Source organism: Ambystoma mexicanum, chromosome 6q (assembly GCF_040938575.1).
Source record: "Ambystoma mexicanum isolate Mex_15411 chromosome 6q, UKY_AmexF1_1, whole genome shotgun sequence".
In the NCBI taxonomy this organism is placed as follows: domain Eukaryota; kingdom Metazoa; phylum Chordata; class Amphibia; order Caudata; family Ambystomatidae; genus Ambystoma; species Ambystoma mexicanum.
In genome coordinates this window covers 1,157,918,420-1,157,943,439 of record NC_090937.1, presented here as the reverse complement: position 1 = coordinate 1,157,943,439, position 25,020 = coordinate 1,157,918,420, and the positions used below count along the sequence as shown (strand labels likewise).

The following is a 25,020-nucleotide window of genomic DNA, read 5'->3' as shown; positions in this document are numbered from 1 at the left end:
TTCCAAATCCATTTTGCAATCCCGAATGACCGCACCCATGTTCTCATCAACCATCAGGGAGACAGGATGCGTCAACCATACCCCCAAATATCGCATGGGCACATCACACCAGGTAAACCCTAGCCCCGTAATCAGAGTCTTATCACACCCATTGGACAGGGGCAACACTTCGGACTTCAAGCGGTTAATCTTGTATCCAGAGCAAATGTGAATATCCGACAAAATCCTCATCAGACAAGGCAGTGGCTCTTCCAAATTCTGCAGCACCAATAAGATAAAGCCATGCCTTTTGCATGACACCCTAACAATTCACACCTTGCAAATCCGGGTCATTTTTAATACATATCGCTAGAGGCTCTATCGCAAGAATGAATAACAGAGGAGAAAAAGGACAACCTTGGCGCGTACCTCGATTCAAACAAAAAGGCTCCGATATCACCCCATTAGTCTTAACGTCTGCAGTAGGATTGGCATATAAAAGAGCAACCCAAGAAACAAAATCATCACCTAGATTCATCCTCCTGAGAACCGAAAACAAGAAATCCCAACTGACCCTATCGAAAGCTTTCTCCGCATCAAGCGATAGGACCGCAGCATCGCAGCCCGCTCTATCCGCCATTTCCATAGTAAGCAACAACCTCCTGATATTACTAGACGTACGTCAATTTTTCATGAATCCTGATTGTTCTTCATCAATCAAGGAGGGCATGAACTGTATTAGACGCATGGCAAGAACCTTTGCAAGAATCTTATCGGTATTGATGAGGCTTATTGGACGATAACTAGCAGGGTCATTACAATCCTTTATTTTTTTTCAAAAAGACCGAAATAGACGCATGACTAGTACTGTTAGGCAAGTTCCCATCCAGTTTACTAGAAATAAACATATCTCTCAAGAGCTCTAAGGCCGAGTTCGGGAGGATCCTATAAAACTCACAAGGGAGGCCATCAGGACCCGGGGATTTACCCACATTCAGCCCCGAAAGCGCACTTTTGATCTCATCAACCATTATCATACCACCAAGAAGATCGCGTTCGGCATCCGAATCCTAGGCAAATTCAAATTCCCAAAGAAGTCATCGCCTCTACCTGTTATACCAGCCTCAATACCATATAGATTCTCATAGAAGTCACGGAAAATTGAATGAATTTTCTTGGGATCAAATGCAATTCTACCCTCCCGATCAACCAAAGAAGCAATAGCTGACTCTGAAATCAGTTTCTTCAACCGGTAAGCCAACCATCTGTCACATCGCTCACCCTTTTCGAAATAAGTGCATTTAGAGAAGAACAGACCACTCTGCGCCCTTTGCGACAAAAAGTCTTCCATTTCTTTTTTAAGCTTTTTCAAAGTTGTCAATTTCGCAGTGTTAGACGGATCAAGCAACAGATCCCGAGAGATCTCACCAATACATCGATCTAGATCACGCCTCCTACCCTCTTCCTTTTTCCGTTTACCGCTAGACAGCCCCAAACAAACACCACGCATACAGCATTTAAAGGCTTCCCACGTGTTCGCCACACTAATCTCTTCTGAACGATTCTTCATAACAAAATAGTTTGCTTCTGAAACAATCCGATCTAGAATATCATCATCCAACAAGATAGAGGTGTTCAGTTTCCACGAGAAACTTCTTTTACACTGAAATTTAAGTCTGAAATGCATCTCAACCGGGGCATGATCACTCAATAAAATATTACCAATATCACTAGAGACAACACTTTCCGACATATTCCCACCTGTAAAAATCATGTCCAGTCTAGAATAAACACCATGTGAATTAGAATAGAAACTGTATTGGCGTTTGTCCAGATTCCCCAGGCGCCACGTATCTTTCAGATTGTGCTCCACCAGAAGTGATCCAAGCGCCCGGTGATGATGATCACAACGCAGTACTCTCCGGACCTGACTTCTGTCTAGTTCAGGTTCAACCACAGTATTGAAGTCCTCCCCAAGGAGAATATTGGAATTATTCAAATCTAAGAGGGTCTGGGCAACCACCCTAAAAAAGGAACCATGGTCTACAGTAGGAGCACACACATTGCACAGCGTTAATAACTCCCCTTGAATCTCAACCAACAAGGCAATCATTCTACCATTCTTATCTGCACATTCTCGCAACATTTTCACAGGCAATTTCTTCCGAAACAAAATAACCACTCCCCTTGACCTTGATAAAAAGGAAGAGCCATAAGCAGAACCTACCCACTCCTTTTTCAACTTGGGAATTTCATCCGCCAAAATATGAGTCTCCTGTAAAAAACAGATGTCCGCATGCATATCCCGTAACATTTGAAATACCTTAATTTTTCTTTAACAAATGATTGACCCCGTTCACATTCCAGGAGACTACACACAGATCATTAACTGTCCCACCTGTGCAAGAAGTCGCCATCATAATTTGAGGATCTGGATCGTTAAAAAAGTAAACACTTGAAAAAGGACGTACACATGAAAATGATCTAAAAACAAAAAACAAAAAACCAATAGAACTAGCTCTGTGTTATGTTCTTATTGCTTTGTTCTCTTTTGGCTCTCAACTCTATCTCGAGGAGCGGCTCTTTTTTTTATCGCTCTTTTTTTGGATTTTTGATATTGTGATATATGTACTGTGTGCTTATTTCACACTATTGCGTGTTGTTATGCATGGTTAAAGACTCCTTTTTGGGGGGATGGTGGCTTTAGGGGTAGACTTTGTGGATTTTGGGGTTTTCATTATGTACTTTTCTGATTTCTTTACTTGGATAGTTTTGCTTCAATGTGTTAATATATTTTTATTGTACCTTGGGGGGGGGGTCCTGGGAATGGTTCTAAATGTGTTTTCAATTGTTTTTTTGGCTGAATAGACTTCGCAGTCTTATGGCTTCCAAGTTCTGTCACCGCCAGCCCGGACATAGGGACATCTCCAGCAATTGAATGAGCATAACTTCCACTTCATACGGGATGTAAGGGGGGTCAATATCAACCAGAAAGGGGTAGATTTTTTCCATGAGTTTGGAGGTTGTATTACAAGTGAGTTTTATTATATTGTGGTCACTATATGTCGTCTGTATCACTTCAAGTTGAGATACCCACAGCTGTACATTCTTGGAAACACATAAGTAGTCATGAACCTTATTGAGACCACCTTGAGTCCATGTCGGGCGTGCTAGAATATCACCCCTGGTTTGGCCATTTAACCATTGTAGGTCTTTTCGTTGTGGTAGTGAATATGCAACAATGCTTAGTCCATCATGAAATAACAGGGACACATGAAAGTATTGCACAAGACCCAACCTGCATGGAAGACTCTTGAGTCAGCCATCCTCGTCACCAGATGTGAGGTCCTCACATGGCCTGGCCCCACAGGAATACTAGCAGGGCACAGCACCTCACACTGATGCCACCGCAGATGCCAAGAGGCCCTTGATCAGGGCCTTGGTAGATTTGCTGGAGCACAAAAAGGATCCACACACATCAGAGACGGTCTACGGTGCCGATGAGCCCATGCACTCGGGGCTCTGCCTTTATTTTCCATGATGATGCTTCCCCACGTCACCATGTGATTGCCTGCATTTGTAAGCGTATGTGCGTGGTCACACTAAAAACTAGAATGCTGACACTAGCTCTAACATTATCCAGCTTCATTGTTGTTTTTTTTTATTTTAACATTTTTAAAGCACTCACACAGCCCGCAGGCATCAAGGTGCTGTTACAGGAATTGTCTGTTTTTTAGTTGCGTCATTGTTTTTTGTCTTAGTTGTGTATTTATAACGCGCTTCGGAGATCGAACCTGTGTTGCCTTGTGTCGTCTTGCTTCCAAGGCGAGCATGTTGCCGCCAAGCTATCCTCCCAGGACAGTGTTATGCATACAGGCCAACCCCCCTGATTTAGTCGGGAGACTCACAGTTTTTCAATTAAAAATATTGCTATTTTTCCCATTCTCCCACCTAAAATAATTCTAACCCTATGGGAAAATTAAATTCTTCTGCTTTCTGTTACAAAAACTCCCTCCCAGGTACTCCAGAATGTTGTCATGTATGGTTGCAATGTTTAAAAAATCAATAAAACCTTGCAATACAAGAAAAATAAATGCATATTCTTGACCTAAACTGGGGAACACTACGTGCAGAGAGTGTGGCAGCCTGCTTGCATGCCCCCCGTCCTGCAGTGCATAGGAGCTGGTCTACGGCTGCTTCCCAGCCTGCAGTGCAGAGCTGCGTAGGTGATTCGTTCCAGCAAGCGTGGAGCCCAGGCCCAGCCTATCTCCAGTAGCTTCGTTTTGCAGTGTAGCGTGGGTTGCCAACTGCGTGCATGTATCGCTGACAGATACCCAGCTGCAGGCAGCCCGGCGAGGGTTGCTTCCTGCGTGCAGTGTGTCGCTCGCCAGCGGGTCCCCGGCCTGCAGTGCAGCAGCAGCAGCGGCGGCGGAGGCCCGGGACGCACGGCCGCTAATGAAGCATGTGATGAGTGGGAGGCGGCCTCGGGATTTGCATGGACGGATGGCAAAGCCCCTCGCACTCTCCTGTTTATTTTTAGCGGCGCGTTGGTGGCAGGGGCGGCGGGCCCGGCTCACTTGTCTGTGCCCGTGTTGGTGAGGCGGGTGGAGGGCTGAGCAGCGGTATAGCCCGCCCCCCAGCAGCAGCGGCGGATAGCGGTGTCAGCGCAGAAGGACCCCTGTGTGTGTGGGTGTCTCCATCTCCGACCTCGGCTGGAAATAGGGCTTGCAGAGAGGATGGCCAGCCCGGGACTAGACCTGGCCGAGCTGCAGCCGCTGCAGGAGGCACCACCCCCCGAGGCTGCCTGCATCGAGGCGCAGCAGTGGATCGAGGTGAGTGGAGAGCGCGGATACACTTGCCAGGGCGAGCGGTACCAACACCCCCAAGCGCCGGGCTCCAGCTCTGCTGGCAGCCGGCGCCCAGGCGCGGTGCCCGGGCTGGCATGGCGCGGGCATGTCCCGTGCCGGGGACAGACGCTCATTAGTATTACTGATGGAGGGGCACAGGCGCCAGTGCAGAGCTCTGCAGTGCCCGTTAGCGTACCGCGCCGCACATGCGGAAACATGCCAGCGTGCATGACACTATTTGGGGAAAATAACCAAAAGAGGACTCTCGGGACTAAATTGAGTTTTTTCCTGCGGTGTCTTTCTCCATAATGAGCGTTGCATTGCACCTGTGTGTGCGCCGTAGTCAGGGTGGTCCTGCCATTGACATACAAGCACTGCACCTAATGGAACTAGCCGATTGCACCTGTGCGCTGTCCCTTACAGCGATGGTGCTGTCCGAGTCACTCACAAATGCTAACTAAGCCCTCTGCATGCCAATAAGCCACCGGTGCCCCGGAACATGATACGTGCCATGCGAATAACAATAAAGAAAGTCTAGGCTCCATGTGAATGAAGTTTGCTCCTCCCTCAGAAAACTTTTGGTGGCCGCGGATCACCTTTCACCACCTACACAACAGGCCATTGATTCATTTAAAAAGGGGGCTTGCTTGCCTGCCTGGGTGGTGGGCAGGCCCACAGGTTGATCCGCAGTGCAGGTGCTCTGGTCGTTCTAGGGCGCATCGTGGTCGGGGAGGGGCACGGGGCCAGCCCGTCGGTGATTGACAGGCAGAGAGTGCACTGAGTGATTGATGGCCGCGCCTGTGTAGCGGGTCTCTGAAAAGCTGCAGAACTTTCAATGACACTGGCAGCGACAGGTTCTTTTTACTGGTGTCTAAACGCAGGACAAAGGGCTCACACAGCTACATACACACGATTGCGGACAGGTGGGTTTATATGATTGCCAGACACCAGGCCCGGTCGCAGACGTGGATCTGTGGAGGATCTTTGTCTCGCTTCCCTTTCTATTCGAAGACGCACTGTTGTGTATTGGGGTCATCATGTAGTCACACAATGAAGCAGGTGTTAGTGTTGTTTTGTCGGTAACCTGATGATACCAAACCATGCCATTGGGTGGGGCACCATTTTCCAAGTGTGGGGCTTCCTCTTTACACATTTTGGTATCCCGTTTCTTTAGACCATTGAATTGAACCAGGACTGCAACCACCATGATGCATCAGTTTGCTAAATAAAAGCCTTGGACTGGAAAGGGTTTTCTCAGTGACCTGACAAGAGGATTGTTTTAAATCGTTTTTTGAGGGTTCATTACAACTTGTTTATTTATTAATACATTGACTCCTTTCAATTGCCAATGGAGTGTTTGGCTGAGCTGTTCCCCCGACTCCGTTTATAGCATTGCCGTTGATGTGCTCTGCGACCATATGGCTGTGCTTTTGAAGATCAAGTAGTATCTAAACCCACTAGAATACGGACCACTGGAGGGAGCTGTGGGCGAGAGGGCAAACAGAGTCTAGTTTCCTTTAAATAAAATACAATTCCCATTAGAGGACTGAAAAAAAGCAACACAAGGTCCCTTTCTCTAATGAGAACTAGTATTATCCTTTAAATAACATCCACGGCTTCCTATGACTTGTTGCATCAATCCTGCAGAAACGGGGGAGCCCAGGGTGCGGCATAGGGACACTGTTGGCACTGTGTGATACGGCTGTGGTGGTTATTCCCCGGGGGTATAATATCTGGGGTCCTAATTGCATGCAGCTGATCGCTTATTGAGTCCACGGCGCCGGAATGGCAGTGTGTGGCATGAAAGGTGGCAGGGCGGCTCGCCGCGGGCCCGTTCTCCAGAGCACGGCGTGGCTGTCACGTGACGCGAGCACGTGCCGGTCTGCTCTAGCCAGTGACATCTCTGATACACCCGCGGACAGAAGGCCTTGTCTCCTGGTAAACAAAATTATGTAAACTGAAATAACCTTCCGAGTAAGCAGTTATGCAAACGCAGTACCACACGTGCCAAGTGAGCCTCGGGGACCAGTGAATGACTTAGTTGTGACTGTGTATTTATTCCAGAGGATGTGATGGGCCGCAAGTGTCACCTGCGCGTATTATGGCCTAGAGATGCCTGCCATGATGCACACATGCCAACATTCCGAGGGAACTGGGAGGGCGATTTCTTCAGAGAAATCGGGAGAGAACAATTTCCCCATACGGATGCATTGGGGAAAGTACAATTTTAGGCAGGAGAACGTGAAAAATAGCAGTATTTTTCCCTGAAAAATCGTGAGTCTCCCGCCTAAGTCGGGAGGGTTGACATGTATGCATGATGTTGCACTTAATATTGAGCCCTATGCCAGGCCACTGCTACATGGTGTAAATACTGGATCCGTGAGGAATGAGTTCTCAGAGTGAAAACGTAGAGTAATAAAATGCCAGCGTGAACGGAACAAAGCAGGCAAAAAGGGTGCACAGGAATGCCACCACTAATGCAGAGGGGCGTGTGTGTTTTATGTAATCGCCCTAGGCCATGAGTGCCTCTCACCCAATCCTGGGTTGTTAGATTATCATTCTGAGCGAGTGTAGCGCAGCTGGCTACAAAGCCAGGACTGGAAGGTGACAGCCTTGATGTGACATTTGAGGCTGAACTTTAGATATGTTGGCAGCACTGAATCTGTGAGGCTATACATTACATATGAAGACTACAGGGCCAGATCCATGTCGGATTTTTAGGGCACCCCTCATCAATATTCCTGAAATAAATTTGCATACAATGATTCTAAATGGATGCACATGAATATTAATGAGGGATATGTTTCTGACCCTCGAGGCCTGGAGTTGGACAACCCGTACCTGAATGGCTGTTGCCTACAGTGACACTCTGCACATGCACCCACAAAAGAACACCCACACACTGCACCTATACAAAAGCACCATTGAATATGATTGTACCCTGTGATTTACCACATAGTAAAATGGGAATTAGTAAACCTCACGACTTTGATCAAGAAGAAGTTAAAAAGAAAATGAGAGAGCGTTGTAGAGTAGTCAGAAATATGGCTACGAAGAATGACAGAGGAGTATCAACTAGTTCGTAAAAACAAAAGAAAACTACAATTGGTTGAAGAATCACAAAAGTGTACTTGGCTCAAGAGGCAGTCAAGCTATCAAAGAAACGACCAGCTGATTTTTGGAAATGTAGGAATGAACAGTTTAGGTGTGGAACAGATGATATTTCAAACTAACCCAATTCCTGAGCCGGTTTGGTTTGCCCAAAGTTTTGGGCGTCTGATGGGGACGGAAGAAAATATTAATTGGAGTGAGTTATCCTATTGGAAACGCTCTTTTTGATGTGTTGCTTCTTATAATGAGAATTGTGTTGACTGATAAGTACTATAGTCACATGCTATCAGTATTTAATTCCTTAGCAGAGGATTTGGTATCAAAACAATTCAAAATCTTACGCAGAAGTAAACATTTCAAGTTTCAAGCTACTTGCCAGCTATAAAGTCATTTGCTGCCTCAATTGTACACCTACATACAGTACACCATTTCCTACTCACCAAAAGTCAATAATCGCTAGCCAATAGCTAGTGGCAAGTGCATCGTTGGAGACGTGGTCTTTCGAATGTTGTAGAGGATTTGTCTTAACCACAGTGTGAGAATCTGAGACCTTCTATGGGAAACTTATTTAATCAAAATAACGATAACCTTGTGCTAACCAATTTGTTATCTTGTAAGAAAAACTCAAACCCTCAATATAGTTGAATATTCATTATATTGTTCAGAAGTCGGTCAAGAACCTCAACATACAATTCATCTGAATTGAAAGCATCATATGTGATTGTACATTATCACATTACACTTTGTCAGAACATTACAAATAACCTATCATTTGACAGCCCAACTCTTCATTACTTGATCACAGCATGTGAAAAGATAGAATAGATATATCATCTGACAGCCGACGTGTGTTTCGAGCAGAGGATGTTCTCAAGGCTGATATAGATCTGTGACGAATCAACAACCAGTGGTCCAGGGATGAATATCGTTTTCTAAATCAATATTCAGCCCCACACCTCTAGTACACCAGAGGGGATCCAAACAGATTGGAAACACAAGCAAATTATAAACCTCCTTGTCCACGTCAGCGGCGCAGTCGGTTGCAGCTCGACAGGCTCGAAAATTTCCTTTAAAGCGGATGCTGGTTGATGCTTGTCGATTCCCTCCTCCTAGCTTCTTCACTGTGTGTAGTCCTTTAAGGCGGATGGCCCAAAGTGTTGCAGCACTGGCCTTATCCTTTGTTTGGTTCAGAGACTCTGGCACTCCCACCTAGGAAGCTTGCTTGCAGAGCCTAGCAGGGCACGCTGTGTGCTGACTGGGTACCTGTTTTGGAGCTGCTGGAGTGTCCTCTGGATTCAGTAGCTCCATGTGTTCCCTGGGAGATGTTATGAGGTGGGATGTTGCTTCCCTCTTGGAAAATCCAGGCCTTCCTTTACTGGCGGAAGCTGTTAAGAAGAATGAACCTTCAGTCAGGCTCCAAATGAGTTCTTGTTACTCCTTGCAAAGTTTTCAGATTGTTAAGGATTCCATTAGGGTGTCACACACTGGACCAGGACACTTGGTCTTAGCCTGGAATGTGGTGCTCAATAGGGATGCTTTTTCTTTAATTTAAACGAATTCAAATTGAACCGGTACCCGACCCGTCTCACACCCCCTTTTACAAATACCCCTGGTTTCAATGGACCATGAACCAGGCCAGTTGGTGAAAATACAATATTTTATTTATTTTTAAAATTAACAAAAATCACAAACATTTTAATATTGGGCATCAATCACCAATGGGGTGATAATAACAATGAAAATTAAATCCATGCACTTGGTCAACCTTCTAATAGAACATATCCAAAGCACAATTGAATAGGAGCAATTTTTAAATTAGGATAGATAGCACCCAAGTTAAAGTTTCCCTCTGCAATGTTCCCTCAACCCCCAAATAATTGAATTCTGAGTGGATAGGAAGAAGCAGCAGGTAGTCGGGGATAAGAGGTAGCAAACAGAATAAAAATCCGACCTTCCCTCACAAAATAAGGATTTTAAACCCTTTGCAAAGGCCTAAAATGACACTCAGTTTTGATAAATAATTAATTATATGTGGTTTAAATAATGATATACATATTTTTCATCACAGTATTAGGGATGTTTTATCACTATGAACCATAAGGTAAGGTATCACAAAAGCTTACGGTTCACAAAACAGATTGAAATTTAAAACCCAGTGCAGCCGGATTCACATGTGGAGAAGTTGCATTTACACTTTTTCAGCTTTATATGATAAAAACAGTGTTTACAAAAACGGGTGAAAAACACTGAATTCAAATGCAGTTTTTGGGCTGAGTGATAGATGTATAGCACAGTGATAATATAGAGGTGAAATGAGGGGTATAGCTGGTTAATTGAGAGGGATTTGGAAGGTAGAATGAGGTTCGTTTTTTTGGAAAATGAAGCAGTTAGAAATGAGAAAATCGGTTTTTAAAGAAAGGCAAATTTTACTTAAACTAAATTATTTAGACTACATTGTTAAAGAGAGACACAGTAAGATCCAAGGTTGATTCGCGACATCAACCTTGTCACCCCAGCGTACAACTTTATGTGGAAATTTGTTTGATTACTCAAAATATGACTAAGGATTTACTCGAGAGGATGAATGAAAGAATGGCGCTAAGACTAGAAAACAAGAACAGGGTGCACAGAGAATTAGAACAGTCTATACAAGTTATCAAGGTATGGATAGGGTTGCTTAGAGAGTGGAACAAAGATAAAAGCCAAGATGGGGTAGACTGTGTCATGGGATGTGGGATACTCGCAGTCCACTTTTGAATCTGGGATTTTGGACAGTCAACCGGTTCTGGTCACAAAAGATTCTGGTCACCGGATAGCGAACTCTCCTGGCAAAAGACAGCTGGGCAGAACTGAGCTAGGCCTACCTCCAAGACTCGGATAGGTCAGCCTAGGTTAATCGCCTCCTCGAGGAGGAGTCTCCGTTTATCAGGTTGCATTTTATGAGGTGAAAAGCCTTCCCACAGTGCTTATTGCCCCACAGTCCTTTTTGCCAAAAATCACTCATAACATAATTTATACATTTGTACAGTTGTGGCACTTTAACAAATCACATGGGCAGATTATATATCTTATGTAGAGCATAGTAGTCCAATCCTCCAGTTTGTGAGACATTGTTTCGCCCTTTTAATAATTTTTAGTCATTTTGAGTATGAAATATTCAGCCTAAAAATCTATAACTTTGCACATGTTTATAGATTATTATTAGGCATATCAGTATTACATTTTACAGTGGCATCCTGTCCACTTTCCTCAGAATAGCCACTTCTTTGCCATGTCTGTTCCCCATGTGGCAGTGAAGTCTACAACGTCTTAAATTAAAGCCCATAAAATCACATATAAACTGTTAACTTTTTACATTTTTGCGAAGTCCTGTGGCAAAGATAAAAGTCTTACAAGTTTTATTAATAACATAGTCTTTGGAGACAAATGTTCAGTATTGTTGGATAAAACATCCCCTATATGTTTCACAGCACAAAACCCCTTCACATTGCTAGGCAAGGATACATTTTTATTCAACATTTGTACTTTAAAAACAGGCATTTTCTTCTTTGGTTTGCAAAAGCCCATTTTGACACGTGGTGAAAGCTAGTATTTTTCTTTCAAATTCGGTTTTTCTATCTGGATTCCCACATTGTTTTGTATCCATAGTTAGTTCCTTGTATGCAGCACTTTGTTTGAATATAGATGCACTAAAATTGACATAGGCCCAGAAAGCCAGGGCCTTTTTGACGTGTTGATACTTGGCATTTTGTAGCCAAAAGTAAAGCATTTCCCGTGTAGCTGAAGGAAAGCTTCTTTTGATTTCTTCAGATCTGAACAACAGCCTGTCATTCAGGGATACTGCTCTTGTCTGCTGGAGCACAATGTGAATGTGGATGGGCATAGCAGGGTCTCATTAATAAAAGTATTATGTCGAGGAATCGGAGGAAAAGCGCATCAGAGCTGCATCATTTCTAAATGTAAATATTCCCCTTTTTCAATTGGAACTTTGGACTTGCAGAAAAGAAGCGCTGCTTTTTCATTCCCCTTATTTTGTACATATAAGCAACACACTGGCAGGCTTTTTCAGTGTGCCCTCTTGTTCCAATCTGCCCAATATGTGCTTGGCAAGGTGGTGCAGCCATCTTTTTGTTGCTGACAAACGCAGTTTTAGCGTGAGGCAGTGGTGCTCAAAGGAGCCAGCGCCGCCATTTTGCTGTTTCTGCTGAAATGCAGCTTGGTGATGTGGGGAAGTATTGCTGAGTGGGTAAATATATTCCACAAGATGATCTGCCCAAAAGAGGGGCTCAGCCCTCTTTTAAGGCCAAATGGGCCACAGTGATTTTGTAGACTAAGCCTACCTTAAAGAACCAATCCTGGGTCCCCACCAAAAATCTCCCGGAGAATAGACTGTCACTGTAGTCTTATGGTCGCGCCAGTGTTTCATTAGCTCCTGTCTAGCCTTTTTTCATTGACTGTTCCATGTACTTTGCCATTTTAGACCGAAAGCCAATTACATAGGCAACCACATTTCGTGTAGGGGATGAGGGGTTGCTTTCCCATTTCTCTTTCACTAGACTGACGGGACCTCATGCAGGGTGTCCAAACAAAAGCTCAAAGGGGCTAAACCCTACTCTGTTCTGCTGCATCTCCCTGTAGACGAACCGAAGGCATGGCAGGAGAATATATCATTTTCGCTTCAGGTGTTCTTTCAAGCCACCTATCATGACTTTCAGGATATTGTTGAACCGCTCAACGAGACCGTTTGTTTGTGTTGAATGCGTTAACATCCTCCCCAGACCTGAACCCCCTGTGAGACATTGGTTGGGATATGTGATCTCGGAATCAACAAAGGGATAACGGGACATGGGCAGTAGCCACGAAAAAGGTCGCTACCGCTGAACATCGGGGGAGTTGGGCAGGTGAAAGGGAGTGTGATTGGGGTGGTTCAGGGGTTGTGCAAGGGGGAGTGCTCCTTGTCACGATTGTGTGGCGGGGATGTGGGCTTCAATCAGTGGGACTGTTTTGGTTAATGCTTATGACGTATATGACTGGATATGGAATGTTCTGTTTTCTTGTTTGTAAAAAATAGAAGAAAGAGAAGCTAAAAAGGCCATTTGTTAGTGGGGTATGACGTTCATCCATCAGGTTTTTTTTTTGTTTTTTTTTTGGGAACTTTTTGCCCAAATTTGTTTGTCAAAAAATCATCGAAAAATATGGGTGGGCGGAGGAGGGTAAGGGCATATAAGGGGTAGGGTGGGGTATAGGGAATAAATAGGGGAAGGGGTATTATTAGGGGTGACCTCCCCAAATAAAACATTTGATCATTTTTGGCAAAAAAAGTAGCGAAAAGAAACTGGGGATGAATGAACATAGAACCATTTGTGGATGGAAGGATGTAGAGAACTGGTAGGTGATCCAACCTCTTCCCACATAGCCTTCATATATGCTGATATGAAGTTTGAATACCCTGTCAGAAACGACTTCCTTGAAGAATCCAACACAGGAGAATATCCCAATCGGAGCCTTTGCAATCACAGGGCCTTTGATGTTCCTTAGAAGGACAACCTCAAGGTACCTTGTGGCATGGTCTACCACCACCAAAATGGATCTGTTCTCTGAGCTGGTTTTAGGATCCACAGAACCCGCAATATCCATGCCTATTCTCTCGAAAGGCCACCTAACCATGGGTTGTAGAATTAAGGGGGCCTTTGTGGCACCGCCTGACTTGCTAGAAGCTTGGCAAGTGTTGCAGGACCAGACACATTCCTTAACCTTTATACCAAATTGCTCACAGACAACCGGTCCGATGTCTTAGTCACTCACAAGTGACCCACTAAAGGAATTTGGTGAGCAAAATCCAAAAGGAACTTTCTATGGCTCTGGGGAAATACCAACCTCCTGGCCCTCGGTCTTTTAGCTCACTGTACAGGAGGCCATCCTGCCAGTACACTTTGAACAGGCCAGGGGCCTTGCCCTTAGCCTTCACTTCGGCCTGCTTCCGCAGGCCCGGCAGAGTGGAACACTCTTTCTGGGCTTCAAAGAAGTCCGTCTGATCTGGGTCCCCAGCTGATGCAAGCTCATCTATCTTGGGCAGGCCTTTCAGATCTGAGCTCACCTGGTCCTCGACCTTAGGTTCCTGCGCTGCGCCAGGCAACCTCCGAAGTCACTGAGTCCTCTGCTACCAAAGTTGGGTCCTCAGTGGCTACTGTCCCCTTTCCCGCAGTAGTAGGCCACTCAGCAGTCTGTGGAACTGGACCAGGGGCTACCGGCCACGTTGATCCTTCCAACAAGCCCTCTGGAACGCCTGTCTCCAACTCCAGGCACTAAGGCTCTGGCGGCCTTTTGGGTCCTCGATCTCGTAGCCACCGCAACTATCTCGAGATCAGGAAGATCATTACCCAACAGACATGGGACAGGGATGGAGTCTTTCACCTCTACAGAGTGCTGGGTCGTTTCACCTCACCAGCTGAACTCTACTATCGCCAAGGGGCACTTACTCTTTCCATCAAACCTACTAGCACTGTAGTCAGGCCCATCAATATACTGGCCTGGCTGTACCCACTGCAGGGTGACAGCAGTGATGCTAGCCGCGGTGTCTCAGACCGCAGGAGTTTTGTGTCCATTGATATACACATGTTTGAGTATTATTGGGGGGATCTCTTCTGGAGACCCAGTACCGTTCCCACTTAGTGTAACCAATTCACATTCGGCCACTACCATCCTTTGGGTGGTGAGAACGTAGGTGTCACAGTGTTCGCCCCCCTACCCACAGGTCAAAATCGGCTCCTTCTGCGGTGCTGTGTGGCCCAGGAGACAGGGATGGTATTTCTTTACTGGACATCTGTGATCGTTGACTAGTAAATTAATGACATACCTGCCCCCTGACCCCCAGCGCTTTGCATACACACAGCATCACTTTGATTGTGTATGTGTGTTTGGCGCTGTGGAGCCCAGGGGACAGGCATGGTATTTTGTTTTTTACTGGACATCTATGATAGATGTCCTGTAAAAAAAAATACCATCCCTGCCCCCTGGACCCGCATTGTCTGGCATACACACATAACCACTTTGAGTGTGTGTGAGGAGCTCGGGGCCCAGCGGACAGGTGTACCATTTTGTTACTGGGCATCTATGATAGATGTCAAGTAAAAGAAACATGCCTGGCCCCAGTGCCCCCCAGCGCCTTGCATACACACAAGCACATTCATTGGGTGCGTGTGAGGCACTTGGGCCCAGGGGGCAGGCATGGAGTTTTATACCGATTATGCCCAGTAAAGAATGCCAGCCCAGTCCACTGGGATTCCTAGTGCCTCACATGCCTTGTCAAGTCTGACCCTTAAGTCCCCCAGCGCCTCACATGTACACACAATTATCTGTGCATGTGAGGCACTGGAAGGCAATGAGGGAAGGAATGCCATTTATTAATGGGCATCTGGTAGAAGCCCAGTAAAATATACCATCAATGCCCCCCTGCACCTCACACGCACACGATTAATGTGTGCCTGTGAGGTGCTCTGGGCCTCAGGCGGCGGGCATGGCAGTTTTTCCTTGGCATCTATGCCCAATAAAAATGCCATAGCTGTACCCTGCAACCCCAGCTCCTGATACGCATCTGCCGCCTGGGCCCGCCAGTGCCTCGCAATCACACATAATCATATTCATCATTAATGTGATTATGTCTGAGTGCAAGGTGCTGGTGCACCATGGAGCAGGAATGGCATTTTTTTTAACTGGGCATGATTGATAAAGCAAGCATGATAAGTGTTATTATGTAGATAAAATTGCGTTTTAATGCAGCCAGTCTAGCCATTTCTTATTGTGGTATGACATTTTATATCGGGCAACTTTGATAATGCAAGCATGAGCAGTGGTATGATTCTTTCTGTGGTATGACAGTTTGTATTGGGCATCTTTGATAACGCAAACATGATAAGTGCTATTACGAAGCAAGACTGGCATTTTTCATGCAACCAGTCTAGCCATTTCTTACTGAGGCATGACATTTTTGTATTGGGCATCTTTAATAAAGCAAGCAGGATCAGTAGTAGTATTCTTACAGTGACATGATATTTTGTATTAGGCAAAACAAGCATAAGTGTTATTATGTAGCCAGACTGGCATTTCAATGCAGCCAGTGTGGACATGTTTTCATACTTTGGCATGCATTTTTAATGGTAAAGCCAGCTGGAGTATGTTTTTACGTGGGGATACTGCCATATGTTGGCAGATCAAACATGGACATGCTTTCTTATAGTATCATTACTGGCTAATGTGCAAAGCAAACATGAGTAGGCTCTTATATGGGAATACTAGGGTATAATGGTGCAGTCAGCATGGAAATGTATGGGCACAGCACGTGTGAACATGTTTTAAACTGGCATATATTGTGCGAAAATGCATCATGAAAATGAGTTGGAGAAAAGCTCCTGTGCACTGTTGGTGACTTGCAACTATTAGATTTTTTCATGAGTTACCCTACAAAAACCCAATTGCAAACAGTTTGGCTTTTTACCCAATTTTTCTAAAGTGTGCTCTAAAATGCACTTTTCACCCATTATTTCAAGAGAATTCTCAGAGGGAAAACCCACCCGAACCACCCCCCCCCCCTGAATGGTGTGGGGCTCCCTTGCTACGCTCGGTCGCTGTGGCATATCTAGGACATATATTTACACCCCTCCAGGTAAAAAATTCACCAGCCGCCACTGACCCTAGCAAACCATGTGTCTGTTGACCAGATCTGCACTGGTTGCTTTTAAGGTGACCAGTTGAATTTACGGTATTCTGCCTTGTGCATTAATTTTCTATAAACATGCTTCCATGCAACCATCCCCCTGATTTCTGCATTACTCCTGTAATCCTGCTTTTATGTTCTGCTGCTTCTGGCTTGGTGCTTCATGTAAACGTTTCAGTTTGTGGGAGCTTCTGGTAGGTCTGTCTGCATAGCACATGCAGGAGACAGTTGCACTGGGCATTGGTTTGTGAGTAGGGTGGCCACGTTCTTTTATTTTATTCAGCTTGCGTTTCTACAGTGCAGTTTCTGTTCGGACCAGGACCTGCCCAATCCCTCAGTGTAGTGTCATGCTGTTGGAATTTGCACCCAGAGCTGTATCCCAAGTACTACCCCGTGATCTTGGAGGCCCAGTGCGTTTTCACCATTGGAGCGTGAGCACAACGCCACGTCCGCTTTGATTACCCGCCACACCTGAGCTGGGTCCCCCTGTTGAACAATTCATCGTTATTAAAGGTCCAGTATCCCTTTCACCTGGCGGATTGGCTGTCACGTGGAGCCCAATACGGGGCAAGCGGAGCGTAACGGGTCCCTGATGGCGATGCTGAATCCTGTCTCCTATGGACAACACAGCAGCCGCTCTGAATGGAAGCTTCATTGAGATCATCATACTCGCCTTTGCTGCAGGTGGAATGGGGCCTAGAATTCTATAGCTGCTGCATACGCCTTACGCGCCCAAAGGCAGCCAGGGGGTGCACGGGGATATTACGGTGTACGCTTGTTGCTCTCTGCTGGACAATGGATGACGTAACCTTAAAAAAATGTACCCATGTTCTAATGTTTTCACAACACCAATAAAGTTATGGTGGCCTTAAAAAGGTTTGGAAAAAAAACCTTTCACCTGAAGTGTGAAAATAGGTTGCAGTGGTTTGACATGCTCCCAACACCTGCACCTCTAGGCATCAGTACCTTTAACATGGCAACCTTGCATTTGGTGACCGATGGCCCCTGGCTGCCGGTCCTTTGTGCCTAGTAGCCTGGCTACTTCCGGCACACAGACCCTACGTGGTTTCCAGCTTGACTTGTTTCTGTTGTAGCCTCATTTTGAAACCTCAATGTACTGTTTTTCATCCCGTTTGCGGAGTTAGTGTCGCATGAATTGAGTACCCTTTTTCTAGAAAAGTGATTTGAAAATGTGCCACCTAGCCCCATCCAAGTCTCGGTGAGACCCCCTATGTCCGGTCTCCAAGTGAGACCCTTGGTTTAGGAGTATCTTTTATACCAAACCAGCGCTGGTCATTAGGCTGGATTTACCTGGCTCCGAGATCTGGTAAAAAATGTCTCCCTGGGTCTCGGATCCGGGAAAACTACTTGTGCCAATTAATGTAACCGTCCCTGAGATTCGAAGTCTGATCACCAGGACATCGAGTGACTTACACACTACTGTACAGCAACTTCTGGTCGCAACACGATTGAGTATTCCTGTCAGGATTGTACTCTGCAGAAAATATTCAAGAACAGCTTTGTAAAGATGTGCACCTTTTCTAATGTGCTTGCGACATCACAGGAAACTCCTCGTTTCTTTAATAATGTATTAATTAATCTCCTGAAAGGTAAATGTTTAATTATGGGGCAAGGTGGTGCTGAGTAAACTCTTGTGAGTTCCCCCTCACCTTAACTTACAACCCCTGTGCATGCTCCTAACCACCCGCCTCCCCACCCACCGCAGCTGGTGGGATCCCACAGTTCATCATTTCCATGTCCAGCACTGCACCAAACCACTCCTGCCGCTTGTAGTGTTTAGTCTCAGAAATTGGTATTATGTTTGCATCTCCATTGTGACGCTTCCTCTGATTCTAGGCGCTTGAGTTGTGGTGTTAAGACCTCGCTCTAAAGTATTTGTTTTCTCGACTCTAGAAGGCCTGGATTCCACCTTCTGACCTGCTGAGCTGGCTCCACAGCTGCCCCCTCTCTGCTTCAATGTATACGTACAGCACGTTGCTCAGAACCGCTGAGCGATTTCCGATTGGGCCAGGTGCCGTTACCTAGCCCAGCCCCAGGCTTACTTCGACCCCATTTAGCTTCACTGGCTTAAGCTTGGCCATGGCCTGACCCTCGTGCCACCATTTTATATATTCCCAAATAGCTTAAGACTTAATGAATTGGCCTACCTGTCCAAGACGACCCCTCCAGTCTCGCGCTGACCCGGTGGCAACCCTCCTGTATACTACTCTGCCTGTAGGCACCCCGCGAGACTCCCTCTGTAATTGCATGTAACACTGTAGACGTGCCTGCAATGGAACAGTGGAGAGTCACCCGCATGTGTGACTTCTACGACTTCCTCTCTGTGCTCATTCTTTATGGAGGCCAGCGGAAAGCTGTTGGGGGGGAGGGAGCACGACTAGCGTATCACAAGATATGCTCCCACTTCTACGAGACTGCAAGGCCACCGGGTGTCCTACCCAGGGGCTCCACGGCGTGTAATATGCAGCCCAGTGGCGTAACACAAAATGTAGGGGCCCTCCTGCGAGCCATGCTGAGGGGGCCACCCCCAACTCAGTAACAAATCACGCCGTCGCGCCACACTCTGGGCCGGCCTAGATAATCACGCTTGCGCAATACGCACAAATGAGCAGTTGAAGGGGAATGCTACACACTGCACTAGGAGAAAGATATAAATACGTTTTTAATGCAATATACAGCACACTTTCTGCGAAGGTTTGGCTAAAAAGCCAGAGTTTTTGCAATGGTTTTATAAGGTAACACCAATCCAATACATGCAAGTGACCAACAGTGCACAGGAACATTAATGCTTTGCTATTAAAAATGCCATGCTGCAATGAAAACATGTCCAACTGGCTCCACAATGTAGACCAGTGTAATAAGATTACAGTGGAGCATGCCAGGCCACAGTTAGACATACCTAGACTGGTTGCATCTAAATGCCAGTCGAAGCAATAACACTCATCAAGAAGAGAGCACACATTCAAGCCTGCGTCTCTGCGGCCTCTAACAACACGGCCAAACTTTTAAGAATCTGCAAGTAACTGGTCAATCCTGTTACGGTCTTTACCTCTCCTGTTCCCTCCCAGGCCCTCTGAATGGCTCTGTTCTCTCACTTCTCCGCTAAAACTCAGGACATCCAGTCCCCCATCTCCTCTTCCTCTCTCTCTTTCTCTCTTGGCCCCCCATTGACCAGCTCTACTTCTCTTCCTCCTTTCTCCTCTTTCTCTCTGACAATACCTGAGGAGGTATCTAGACAAGTATGATCTATGAAAGGGTTGTCCAAACAGGTGCTTCCCTGCTCCTCTAGCACCATCAAGTGTCATATTGACACCATCGCTCCAGCCTTGGCCGATTTCTGTAATCTTTCTTTCACCACTGGAATATTCCCCTCTCCCCTGAAGCACTCCTTTGTGCACCCACTCCCCAAGAAGCCGCCAGCCTTTCCTGCCTGCCTGGCAAACTATCACCCAATATCCATCACCCCTTTCCTGGGTAAACTGTTGGAGAAAACTGGCCATCTTCCAGCTTACTCTCCACACTGAATCTGTTGGTTGTCTCCATGACCATCAGTATGGCTTCAGAACTGCCAGAGGCATGGAAACTGTTCTCCTGAACACCTGTGAAGATCTGGTCTCTAACCTTGATTACAGCATTCCTTCTGTCCTCATCCACCTTGATGTTTCCTCTGCTTTCAACACGGTCAGCCACGCCATCCTGATTAAACGACTCCATGAGAACCTGGGGATCACGGATCAGGCCCTTGAGTGGCTGACCTCCTTCCTCTTGGACTGCCCTTCACAGGTCTCTTTCTCTCTGCCACATCTATCTATACCTGTGGCATTCCCCAGGGCTCCATCCTCTCACCCTGGTTTTTCAACCTCTTCTTGGCCCCTTTGGCCCACCTGATCTCTACCATCTCCTCTTATGCAGAGGACACTCAGCTTTCCTTCAGGCTCCCCTAAGATTCCTCTCCTCTATCTCTCATTACTGACTTCAGGATATGTGTGCATCCACCAACCTTTCCCTTAATGCCAGTAAGATGGAGATCCTTCTCATTGGGACCCCTGCCCCTGCTTCCCTCTTGCACTCTGGCCGCCCACCTTGGGCCCTCTTACTTCACCTTCCTGCGAGGCAAAAACCTTGTTGTTCTCTTTGACTCCACTCTCTCTTTCTCTCCTCACATCTCAGACATCACCAAGAAGTCCCAAAACCAGCTGCTCCTCCTCAAAGGGACTCTTGCCTTTCTCTCTTTCCCCAGAAGCTGACAGTCTCCAGAGCCCTGGTTCTCTCTAGGCTCGACTACTGCAACAGCCTCTTTCTCATCCTGCCTTCCTCTACTATCTGCCCTCTGCAACTAATCCAGAACAGCACTGCGAGACTTATCCTTGCATCAAGCCCAGGGATCATATCTCCCCAGCCCTGAAATCTCTCCATTGGCTCCCGGTTGCTGCAATTATCAAGTTCAAGACCCATTGCATTGTCCACAAAGCTTTCTGGGCCCGGGCCCACACCAAATCTATCGCTCTCTTCCAAAATACCTTTCTTCTCAAGCCCTTTGCTCAGCTACCTCCAACTCTCTAAGGGTTAGACACTTCCCCAGGCAGAGAGTGGGGTGGAGGGGGGGGGGGGAGTTCTTTCTCCTATGCAGGTGCCTCCCCCTGGAAAGGCCTCCCTACCTCTCTCAAACTTGAGCCAGACCACCTGAAGATCCGGAAGCGGCTCAAAACTTTCCTCTTCTCCTCTGCTTTCTCTCCCTCCACTCCTGGCCTACCTGACCTACCTGTCTGCTGTACAGACTGGCTGCTTGGCTACCCTCACAGTTTCACTATGTTCAGACTCTTTCATGATCAGTCACCCATGCACTGCCTCTGGGCCTACCATGCAGTTAGGGACTGTAACTGTAACCCTACAGTCCCTTGTTCTCCTTCCACTACCCAAAGCCCCACTGCCCTGGCTGCACTTAACAAGAGAATTGCTGCCCTGTTTTTCCCTCCCCTCTCCCTTGCATTTCCCCCCCTCCCTTTCCCCTTGCACTTCTCATTCTCACACCTGCAGGATCTGAATGACACAAGGCCTAGTAAGATAGTTTGTCTTGTCCTCCCTCTATCTTCCCTCCCGTGTCTTGTCATGCCTAGAAACACTTGTGTACAGGCGCGTTATAAATGACTTATATCATATCATTTTATTTTATCACAGATGCCCAGAAAAATATACAATGCCCCAGTAAGAAATGACTAGTCTGGCAGCACCCAAATGCCAGTCTAGCCAGGTAATTACATTTAGCAGGACTGCTTTATCAGAAATGCCCAGTTATAAAAAAAAAAGTCATACCAAACTGAGGAATGACTAGGCTGCCTGCACCAAAATGCCTCTCTAGCCACTAATACCACATATCATCCCTGCTTAGCCTGGACATGGACAACCATTATGATTTGTCACACAATCCCGCTCCCCCACAACCATCTCCTCTCCATCCCACGCCTACCCCAACCTCCAAAATCAGCTCCTTGGCCCAGAATTACCTCCATGCTCCTTTACTCATAGGTAATGTACTGGGATGAGGAAGAGTGTGACTAGGAGTAATGCAGATTACAGGTAGCTAAGGCAGGCATTACCTCCATGTACCTCTACCTCATCCCAGTACTTGTGCATGAGGCAGAGTGCCTCATACACAAGTATTGGGACGAGGAAGAATAGGGCTAGGAGTAATGAAAATGACCAATAAGTAATCAAGACATTAAACACAAGTAGTGGTGCAATACCATTTGTTGACTGGGATTCAGCACTCCTCTCCCCTGAAATGTTGGGCTATGTTGACTCGACCTGGCTGACCTTCAGAGCAGTTGCTGGACAGAACAGGACAAAGATGTTAAACAGCACCTGGGTTTCGCTGTTAACAAGAGCCCAGCAATTACTAACATAAAGCATTTCACTGTTAGTACCTGTATTCAAATGCCAAATGTTTTAGACAATTGAAATCGTGATGTGGGTTTAGTACTTGCATGTCAGGGGAGTGATTGGAAGGGTAGAGAGGAGACCACTCAATTCTCGCAGAAGTCCATAAGTGGGAGCTTTAAACCTTAAATGAGTTAACTGCTTGTAACATTGAAGCTGCACTAGAATAGTCTCATTAAAATGCATAACTGTAAAGGAACAAATAAGTTTGCCCCTCCCCACCGCCTCTGAAGTTAGCGCCTCTCCCAACATTTGAAGAGTTAGCCCCCCCGAAATTGAGGTTTTGTTGCATTCCTGAACATAAGCCCACACACCATTCACACACATGCATACCCAGCCCTCCATACGTTTAAGTGTGCACTCTTTCACCATGCAGGCACACCCAGGCAGCCATCCGTACATTTAAGTGTGCACCCTTTCATCATGCAGGCACACACAGCCTGTCACCCGTACATGTAAGTGTGCACCCTTTCACCATACCCTCACACACACACCCGTCATGGGGTTAAGGGGAGCCCTATTACTTCAAAAAGAAATTGTTTCTTTTTGAAGTCACGTTGACTTCATGAAGAAATGATTTCCTTTAAGGTCTGAACCATAACGGAAATAATTTCTTTATGAATGCAGAGTGACTTCAAAAAGATACATTATGACCCTGGTGGTAGCTCGGGAATGGGCAATTACCGGGGCATTACAGCCCCGGTGGACCTGGTAATTGCCCATTCCCGGGCGCCAGAAAATATTAATCCCCATTCCCATTTGAGTCCAATTGGACTCAATGGGAATGGGGAGGCCGGATGCACCGGCACCATTCATGAATGTGCCGGTGCATCCGTTGAGTTTGGTGCATTGTACGAGTTCTGCACGCGGGTGCCATTCCGCCCGCTAGGTCAGACCTGGCGGGCTGAAAGGCACCCGCTTGCAGAACTTGTAGTTTGCCGGTCCGGAAACAACGGTACTGGCAAGCTTACCGTACTGTTGGTTCCGGACCGGCAAACTCATAATGAGGCCCAGTGTTTCTTTTTGAAGTCCTAGGCCTTCCCCCACCCCATGACATGGAGGCCTCCAGCCTAGGGTCTTCCATTGCATGGGGTGGGTGGATGCCTCGGACTTTAAAAAGAAAGTTTCTTTTTGTAGTAACTCTGCCTTCATAAAGACATTATTTCTGTTACAGAAATAATTTCTTTATAAATGCAAAGTGAAAGAAAAAGAAAAAAAAAATGATTTTTTTTTTTCTTTCTCCAAGTGGGGCCCCCTCCCAAGACACGTGCTGGTGGGGCCACTAGCACGGAAAGGGACCGTGGCATGTCGGAGCCGCCCTGCCCCTTTGCCAGTGCCCCGTAGAGGGCTCATCGTGTCTTGGTTTGATATCTCGCCTCAGCAGAACACTGATAGACTTGAGTGGGCTGCGAGTGGAGCAAGACAGTAGAAACTGTAAAGGAACTAGTGCAGCTGCAAAACGTTGCTCTTTCCTTTCCCTTCAAACTGTTGCACGTTTCAGAAAAGGGCGTTCCTCCCCCTGGTAGTTCCCACGCCTATTCCGTAAGGAAAGTTTTTGGCATGAAAATAAGTATTGATATTAATCTAAAAAACAAAGCCAGCCTTTTACATTTAGACGACCGCCTACTTCTTCGCAGTTTTAAGTTTTCGTATTTATTGATGAATGGAGCATACGTGCCCTCACTCCTGGCGTGACCATGATGCGTGCCCGCTTTTTGTGGGCTGTGGTCATTGGCAGGAGTTTGGCAGATGTGTAGTGCTTGTTGCGATGCTAGTGTGAGATGACGGTGATTGCATTGGCCAGTCTCCGCACCTGGCACCCACGTGCATCTTAAACACCAGTCATTATCCTCTGCCCCTGTTCAATTGTGGGTACTGCTAACCTTATCTCATTGGAGTTAGTATACCACAGCTAACTGCCCCGTGGGCACTGCCAGGCAGTCGTGTGAACCAGTGCCAGCCCGTGGTTGGTTTATGCAGCTTCAGTAATCCACTGCCTGCAGGGTCCTTATTTAAATGGCATGTTCCCCATGGCCGCGCGGTGTTTCTATTTTGCAAGTGTAATGTCTTGTCTGAAACCCAGGCTCTACGGGTATGAGTGCTTTGCAACGGCCTCCCCGTGCTGTGGACCGAGCATTTCCGTTTCTTTCAGCTCTCGAGGAAGCCATCAGATGCAGGGAGTATGGGAGCTGTGCTGAGGACGCGGGGCTTGGGGCAGAGAAAGGCATGGCTATCTAGGTGCACGGATGCTAGGCAGCAGTAAGTGGCCTGGAGTATTTCAAGCGAATGAACACACAACGGTGCAGTAGCCCCAGATGTTGCTGGTAAAGGAGGTTATAGCTGAATTGTTACTTTATATTGATTGGGTCTCAAAATGACTTTTTATGCCTGGCTAGTAGCTGTTAACTTAAC

General features: G+C 46.5%; 1 protein-coding gene across 1 annotated transcript in view; it reads left to right on the top strand.

Moving 5' to 3' along the window:
• Window positions 1-4,222: 4,222 nt before the first annotated feature.
• LIMCH1 (LIM and calponin homology domains 1) overlaps window positions 4,223-25,020 on the top strand; it is a 1,245,196-nt gene continuing 1,224,398 nt past the window's right edge. The window contains exon 1 of the mRNA XM_069631748.1: window positions 4,223-4,811. Coding sequence (XP_069487849.1) covers window positions 4,716-4,811 — 96 coding nt within the window. The 5' untranslated portion in view covers window positions 4,223-4,715. The remainder of the gene's footprint in view (window positions 4,812-25,020) is intronic.